Source organism: Neomonachus schauinslandi, chromosome 11 (genome assembly GCF_002201575.2).
Source record: "Neomonachus schauinslandi chromosome 11, ASM220157v2, whole genome shotgun sequence".
Lineage (NCBI taxonomy): Eukaryota > Metazoa > Chordata > Mammalia > Carnivora > Phocidae > Neomonachus > Neomonachus schauinslandi.
Genome location: NC_058413.1, coordinates 57124723 through 57133556, shown reverse-complemented (window position 1 = coordinate 57133556; position 8834 = coordinate 57124723). Strand labels below are relative to the sequence as shown.

At 39.8% G+C, this 8834-nt stretch overlaps 1 protein-coding gene across 1 annotated transcript in view; it reads left to right on the top strand.

Annotated features, from left to right (window-relative positions):
- Positions 1–8388, top strand: part of RSF1 (remodeling and spacing factor 1) — a 165430-nt gene extending 157042 nt beyond the window's left edge. The window contains exons 15-16 of the mRNA XM_021704606.1: positions 2702–2890; positions 5552–8388. Of these exons, the coding sequence (XP_021560281.1) occupies positions 2702–2890; positions 5552–6117 (755 nt within the window). The 3' untranslated portion in view covers positions 6118–8388. The remainder of the gene's footprint in view (positions 1–2701; positions 2891–5551) is intronic.
- Positions 8389–8834: the final 446 nt, after the last annotated feature.

Here is an 8834-nt window from a genome sequence, read left to right as displayed (position 1 = left end):
TCCTTCCTTCCTTCCTTCCTTCCTTCCTTCCTTCCTTCCTTCCTTCCATCCTTCCTTCCTTTGACAGAGATCACAAGTAGGCAGAGAGGCAGGCAGAGAGAGAGGGGGAAGCGGGCTCCCCACTGAGCAGAGAGCCCAATGCGGGGCTCGATTCCAGGACCCCGAGATCATGACCTGAGCCGAAGGCAGACGCCTAACCAACTGAGCCACCCAGGCAACCCTGTGATGAATCCTTTTGGTGCCAAGTTTCCATGCCTAGACTTTATCTTCATAATGTTTCTTTGGAATCATTCTCAGTAAGCTGAGAACATTTTTCTCAGATATCTAGCAGTTGGAAAGAGAAGGTTCACCAATTATTTTTAACACTTAGATCACTATCAGTGAGTGATTCATTCATTTTTGTAAATTAGCAATAGTGATGTTCTTATATTTTATGCTTATTTCTATTAACTGAATAAATAGTGACAGGCACAGCATCTAAAAAAACAGCTAAGAGTACTTTGTAGAATTCGCTACAGGTAGCTGTCCTCTCACTGAGGAAATGTCACAGCCAGGAAGGAGTATTACATCCTCTACCTGGCTGGGCTTATGGGTTTTTTGTTTCATATATCATATAACCATAGTAGAATTATCAAAATCAGATTTTAAAACATTGAGGGGTGTCTGGGTGGCTCAATCGGTTAAGCATCTGCCTTTGGCTCAGGTCATGATCCCAGGGTCCTGGGATCAAGTCCCGTATCGGGCTTCCTGCTCGGCAGGGGAGTCTGCTTCCCCCTCTCCCCCTGCTCGTGCTCGTTGTCTCTCAAATAAATAAATAAAATCTTTCTTTAAATAGATAAATAAAACATTGGTATACTACATTTATCTAATTAACAGTATATATTCATATTTCATCAGGTGTCCCAAAATTGTCCTTTATATCAGTTTTTTTCCTAGTCCAGGATCTAATCCAGGAGTACACATTGCATTTATTCATGTCTCTAAACTCCTTTAATCTACAATATTCCTCAAACTGTCTTTATTGATCCTGACATTTTTGAAGAATATATACTAGTTAATTTGTAAAATATCCCTCAATCAGGGTTTTTTTTGCTTCCTGCGATTAGATTCAGTTTATACATTTTTCAGCAAGAATATCACAGAGCTAATATATGTTCTCCGGGTCTCCACTATTTTTCCCTTTGTAATTAACAGTAATTTGTAGGAGGGCATTTTGAGACTATATATATACCATTTCTTTTCAGATGTTTCACCCATAGTTTTAGCATTCATTGATGATTTCCTGGCCCCATAATTCCTTTTATATTTATTATTTGGTGTTCCTTAAGAAAGCGCTTTCCCTTCTCCCCCATATATTTATTTCTTTATATTAGTATGTACTTGTGGATTCTTATTTTAGTCTGTGGATATAATATGTTATTGCTGTGTAGGCTCAGTTTTTCCCAGATTTGGCCAGTAGGGACTCCTTCAGACTGTTGGTGAGCCATTTTGAAGTGTTTGAAATTCATTAGACAATAAGGCTGGATGTGATAATTTGGTGGAATTTGTTAGCACTCCTGAAAAACTGCTCTAACCCAATGTCATAGTCTCTTGTTTACTAATCAGAGATGGTATGGATGGTGCTGTTTGACAACACTTGGAGAATTGAAGTGGGCCCCGTATGCTGTAGTTAGCAGATTTTATTTCCATATGGAAAAAAGCCAAAAATGTAACTCCAATTCTATACTTCTTTGAAACAGGTTTATCAGTTTTCTGGGATTAGAGATTTTAATCTGTGCAGTACATTGTGAAGTTATAACTGTACCACACATCTGTACACATAGGAGCAGCAGATTATTTTGAGGCAGAATAGTAACCAAATAGTAACCAAGAAGAGCAGCCCATGTAGCTGGCTGGGTAGCTCTAGGTTGAATGAGATAAAGATTGTATAAAACATCTTTTACTGTCTTTTTTTTTTAAGATTTTATTTATTTATTTGACAGAGAGACAAAGCGAGAGCAGGAACACAAGCAGGGGGAGTGGGAGAGGGAGAAGCAGGCTTCCCGCTGAGCAGGGAGCCCGATGCGGGGCTCGATCCCAGGACCCCGGGATCATGACCTGAGCCGAAGGCAGACGCTTAACGACTGAGCCACCCAGGTGCCCCTAAAACATCTTTTACTTTCAGACATTGGCTGCTAATAGGAAACATTAGGAACTTTGGCGTTAAAGACTCCTACGCATTTACTTGTACTATTAAGAGGAAAATGAGAGACTTATAGTGGCGCCTGGCTGGCTCAGTCAGTAGAGCATGCGACTCTTGGTCTTGGGCTTGTGAATTTGAGCCCCATGTTGGGTGTGGAGCCTACTTAAAAAAGAGAGAGAGGGGCGCCTGGGTGCTCAGTCATTAAGCATCTGCCTTCGGCTCAGGTCATGATCTCGGGGTCCTGGGGTCGAGCCCCACATCGGGCTCCCTGCTCGGTGGGAAGCCTGCTTCTCCCTCTCCCACTCCCCCTGCTTGTGTTCTCTCTCTCGCTCTGCCTCTCTCTGTCAAATAAATAAATAAAATCTTTAAAAAAGAGAGAGAGATTTATAGCCATTATTATTAATTTAAAAATTGTTATTACTGAACCCTACTTATTAAGAGCTTTACATTTTTATAACCTAAGCTAATTCCATTTCTCTTTAATAGACTTAAATTTTGTATTTCTTTTTCCTTGAACAGAAAGTGATTTTAGCGATGATTTTAGTGATGATTTTGTAGAAACTCGGCGGAGGCGGTCAAGGAGGAACCAGAAAAGACAAATTAACTACAAAGAAGATTCCGAAAGTGATGGTTCCCAGAAGAGTTTACGACGTGGGAAAGAAATCAGACGAGTTCACAAGCGCAGGCTTTCTAGCTCAGAGAGTGAAGGTAAGGAGTAGCTCTCCAGTTTACAGAAGTTTGGACAAGGCAGAAATAGAAGCTATAAAGTAAACTCAGGATTGTGGTTCTGTACCATTTCATAGAAATTCAGTATAAGTAGTGATATCTTCGAGACAAAATCCATTATTTTTTGCCTGATCCCTTTTTATAGTTTAAATAAATGATACTTGATAAGATACTAATTTTTAATGTCTCCATTGTAATAATTAAACTCTTCATTGAAATAGACAAGTCTCAGAAAATTAAGATCTGAGCAAGAATTCTTCTGCTCCCTTATTATTCACGGCCCTCATTTTGAGATAACTTCTGCCCTGGATAACTAAACAGTTTGAAATACAGGGCCCTGCTGTCTCTTTCCACCTTGACAGTGAGCTTCAGTTGGTAACTTTTATTTCTTAATAGTTTTAGCTGTGCTCCATACCAGGAGTGTAGGAAAAGCTCTAAAATACGAATTTGTGATATCCATTCAGTCTTGTGGTTATTCTAGTTCTTTTAAATGATTCTAACCCTCACCTCTGCCCTTTTTTTTTTGACTTATATAATCCTCCATTATTTATGATCTGTTTTGAAGATTTCTAAGATGCTTATCAGTTAAGTTTGAGCCCAAGCCAGGAAATAAAGGGAAAAAAATGTTTGAACATGGGAGGCTAAAGAAAGGGGATGAACATCTGATTGTGTATTTACCTTCATGTGTCATTAAAGACAAACAAATCCAGTAATTCAGCTACTAAAAACAAATTCTTAATGCACTAGTCACTATTTTGGCACTGCGACTAAAAGAGTAAACAAAACAGCCAAAAACATATAACTCCCGTGTAAACTCTTATTTTAATTAGAGGGAGAGATAATAAACAAGATAAGTAAGTAGAACCTATGTGGTATTAGGTGGGGATAAATGCTGTGGAGAAGAATAAAGGAGAAAGAGGAGTTGGGTAGGGATAGTGGCTGGGATTGCAGATAGGGCACCACAGGAACGCCTCACCAAGAAGACCACATTGGAGTAAAGACCTGACATAATGTTGGGTGTGTGTCATGCATTTGTCTTAAGGCCGAGTGATACAGGCAGATGGAGCAACTAACATGAAGGCCTGGAGTCAGGTTTGTGCCTGGTGTGTTCAGGAACAGAGAGGAGGCCAGGGTGGTTGAAGGAGCATGAGCGAAGGGAAGAATTGCATGAGACAATGCAGAGATCAACAGGGGTCCCATCACAAAGAGCAGTAGGCCGCAACTACAGCCCACCTGTCTGTAATCAAGTTCTGTTGGACCAGCCACGCCCGTGTTTCTCACATACTGCCTGTGGCTTCTTTTGTGCAAAGCTGAGTTAGTTGTATTAGAGACTGTAGGGCCTGCCCTTCTACAAAAAAACAAAACAAACAAATTGCCAACCCCTGATGAACCGTGCCATCTGGTTGAACTTTCTGTGGTGATGGAAACAGGCTGTATCTGTGCCGTGAGAGCCAGTGGCCTCTCATGGGGCTGTTGAGCACCTGTAATGTGACTGGTATGACTGAGGAGCCGAATTTTAAATTTTATTTAATTTTAATTCATATAAATTTAAAAATAGCCACATGTGATTAGTGGCTACCATATGGGATAGCGTGGTAGGCTGTTGTAGAGTTATAAACTTTGGATTTTATTCCTTGTGAGAAGAGAAATAATTGGAGTTTGAGCAGAGCAGTGATATGATCGGACCTATATTTTAATTTGCTATGGTAGCTGTGTTATGAATAAATTTAAGGGGACAAGGGCAGAGTCTAGGAGACCCATTGGGAACCCACTGAAAGAGGCCAGGTGAGAAATGATGGTTGGTGAGACTAGGGCAGTGGTAGTAAAGGGGTGAAAAGCAGTCAGATTATGGCTCTATTTTGAAGGTAGACTCAAAGGATTTACTGTTTGGTTAGATGGGAGAAAGAAAACAATCAAAATATGACTAAGGAATTAGAACAATAGAGTTGCTAGTAACTCAGATGGGCAAGACCAGAGCAGTGCATGTTTGAGGCAGAAGCGTAGGACCTCGGTTCTGGACATGTTAGGTTTGAAATGCCTGTTTAGAAATCCCAGCATAGATGTTGAGTAGGCGGGTTGTTGATAACATGAGTCTGGAATTTAGGGGTGGCCTAAAACAAATGTGAGTCATCAGCATATAGATGCAAAGCCATGAGATTAGGAGAGACAACCTAGATGTAAATACAGACAAAAAGAAGACATTTAAAGACTACCAAGGAAGGACATTTAATAACATGGGTTAAGAGTTAGCACACTGTTTCAGATGCCCAGAGTTGGGTACTCAGTTTAATCTTTCCTTATCAGTATGTATACATGATTCCATAATTGGAGAGACAGTGGATAGGAGTTTCTCAGTTTGTGACTACCCTATCTTCATTTAATTTAAGGATCATCCTATTTGTTTTCTAAGAAATGTGATTTTGCTCTTTCCTAAAATCTGAGTTAAAAAACACACTATAGATCTTTCTGTGGATTGTTACAGGCCTGAGAGGAGAGAGCAATCAGGCCAATTATTGGAGGGAAATAGGATGCACGGGCAAGTCCGAAAGCAGGATATGGGGTGAATATGGGGAGGAAAAGGAAAATTACTTCAATCTGTTATGGTTAACTGTATCGATGGCTGAAATGTGCTGTTTATTCTAGAGAGCTATATGTCCAAGAACTCTGAAGATGATGAGCTAGCTAAAGAATCAAAGCGGTCAGTTCGAAAGCGGGGTCGAAGCACAGATGAGTATTCAGAAGCAGATGAGGAAGAAGAAGGCAGACCATCTCGAAAACGGCTACACCGGATCGAGACAGACGAGGAGGAGAGTTGTGACAATGCTCATGGAGATGCAGATCAGCCTGCCCATGACAGCCAGCCCAGGGTCCTGCCCTCAGAACAGGAGAGCACCAAGAAGCCCTATCGGATAGACAGCGATGAGGAAGAGGACTTTGAAAATGTAGGCAAGGTGGGGAGCCCTTTGGACTATAGCTTAGTGGACTTGCCTTCCACCAATGGACAGAGTCCTGGCAAAGCCATTGAGAACTTGATTGGCAAGCCAGCTGAGAAGCCTCAGACCCCCAAGGACAACAGCACAGCCAGTGCGAGCCTGGCCCCCAATGGGACAAATGGTGGGCAGGAGGCAGGGGCACCAGAAGAGGAGGAAGATGAGCTTTTAAGAGTGACTGACCTTGTTGATTATGTCTGTAACAGTGAACAGTTATAAGACTTTTTTTCCATTTTTGTGCTAATTTATTCCACGGTAGCTCTCACACCAGCGGGCCAGTTATTAAAAGCTGTTTTATTTTTCCTAGAAAACTCCACTACAGAATGACTTTTTAGAAGAAAAATTTCAACAAACCCTGAAGTCTTTCTGTGAAGTGACCAGTTTTGAACTTTGAAGATAAATAATTGCTGTAAATTCCTTTTGATTTTCTTTTTCCAAGTTCATGGTCCTTGGCAATTTCATTCATGGAAAAAAATCTTATTATAATAACAACAAAGATTTGTATATTTTTGACTTTATATTTCCTGAGCTCTCCTGACTTTGTGCAAAAGGGTGGATAAGAATGCATTCCGAATCTGTGAGGGCCCAAAACAGAATTAGGGGTGGGAGAAAGCACTTGTGCTTTAGCTTTTTCATATTAAATATATATTATATTTAAACATTCATGGCATAGATGATGATGAACAGACTGTTTAAAAGTTCCAGTCTGTATTGTTGCAGTTTGAGAACTGTAGATAACATCATACATAAGTCATTCAGTAACAGCATTCATAATATCAACTTGTTTACTATTGGAGATAACCACACTTAATAAAGAAGAGATGGAGAAAGCACCATCATTAAAAACTCTAACCTGAGTTTCTGTTATAGCGGAGTTTCTTATTTAAAAAAAAAATCATCTGAAGAACATTTGTACAGTAAAATGTATAATGAAGCTTTGACAACCAGATTGTGCTAGCAGCAAATTTTTCTAAGCAGCTTTATGCAGTGGTGATGAGGTGGCCTCTAATATCCTATCAATGAGAGTTATTAGTGAAATAAGTGTGGTCTTTCTTTAGGCCCAGGTGGACTGTAAACTTTGCAGATAGTGTAACTCTTGTCTTCTGGCCACTTAATATTTAAATATCTGAAATATCCCATTTTGAAAGAAATACATCTATACATAACATACATGAAGAGATGCTAAGCTGACAGCAGTATTTTAGCACATTTGATGACGGGGAAAGGATTTTCAGGTGAATTTTAACTGGTCTATTCTTGCCCTTAGTATCTACTTCAAATTGAAGTCTACAAACAAAGCAGTTCCTTTGGGAGGTTTTTAGTTTGAGTTTTAGCATGTATGTGTGTGTATACGTGTGTGTGTATGTGTGTGCGTTGGAATTTCCTATCTGCCTGGATATATTAGCAGGGTTTGAATGTAGTTTTGGCCTTTGGCCATTAGACTTCTATTAAAATTCATTAATAGTCACACGACCAACCTAGAGTTGATTGAGAACCGCCAGTATGCTTAATGGGCATGACATCCATTTCAAACATCTCAACACTTCAGTGAAAGATGAGCCCTTTGTTTCAAGAAAAAGGGGTTTATAACTAAATATCTAACATGTAATTGACACTAAAATATGAACTTTGTCTTATTTAGTTACTGTTACAGCTGTAAAATTTCAGGCAGAGCCATAAATAACATTGTATAAAGTGTAGCACTTGTGATTAAACCTTGCCTGTCAAATTCTGAAACCTTCAGCCATTACTTCTGTGAATACTTTTGCCCTGGGATTTGGGTTTTTCTGTTCCGGTGTTGTGTCTGTTGCCGGCAACGGACACACCATATCTGCTGCTGGCCCAAGGAACTTTGTTAATTTTTCTTTCCAAATTAAGCATTATATGTGCTAGTCAGTGTATAGTAAAGCACTTCTCTTTTTTATGATTAAAAAGCTGGCATTAGACTTGCATTATAAATACCTCTCTAGAAACTTTATACTCCTTCTTTTCCTTCCTCAACGGGTGTTGCCCTTAAATCTTATCTTTTGGCCTTGAAAGTTTATAGCTGTTGTTTTTCATTTGTTGGTTCTTTTGTTTGTTTTGTTTTGTTTCACTTTAGTTGTGTAGTACCTGCCCATTAATATTTTTGCTTTGATTCTAGCAATGTGTATGTATCTGTATAAAAAATAAAATAATGAAAGCAGCCTAAAAATAGGATGCACCAATAGCATGTGGTTCCAAGCAAGTTGTGATTTTTATTTTGAGACAATGTTCCACTGGAAGGGAGGGAAGGGCTTACACTTACAGACAGTAGAGCAGGGTTACGTAAGGACCATATTCACGTACCAAGCCACCATTCTAGCCAGATTTGTTCATTTGTTTGAAAGTCAGGTAAGAATGTTAGCTAGCCTTTTTAACTGTCTTAACAGGCAGGCAACAGAAGGATTCCTACTAGTGCAAGGTAAGTGTTTAGAACGTGCGGGCGGCCTCCCCTGCCCCCCGTTGTTCCTCTAGATTTTAGTCCTGCAGCTGGGTAAAGCCACTATGGTGTAGAAACTCGCACGTACGCTGTCTCTACCTCTGGACACACCACCTCCTGCTTCCACCACTCTATAGTTAAGCAAGTGATAAGAAGTATCCAATGGGGTAGATTATTTATTTTACAGGATGCCTAATGTGAAATAAAGGAGTTCTTTTTACCCTTCTCCTACAGAGAGCAAAAGGTCATTGTTACCATAGTAAAGACTGAGTATTCAAGTTAGCATAGGTCCCACTGACATGGGTTATGATACCACTTTTGCTGCCTATTAATTTACCGAACTTGAATTAAGTATTTGTGAACTTGATAGTGAATGTCTGCCTTCTAACCTTACATTCTAATTAAGCCAATTAACTGTTTCACCTACAAAGAGTGCAATCCAAGCAGCTGAACTTAAAAATTACTATGCAGACAG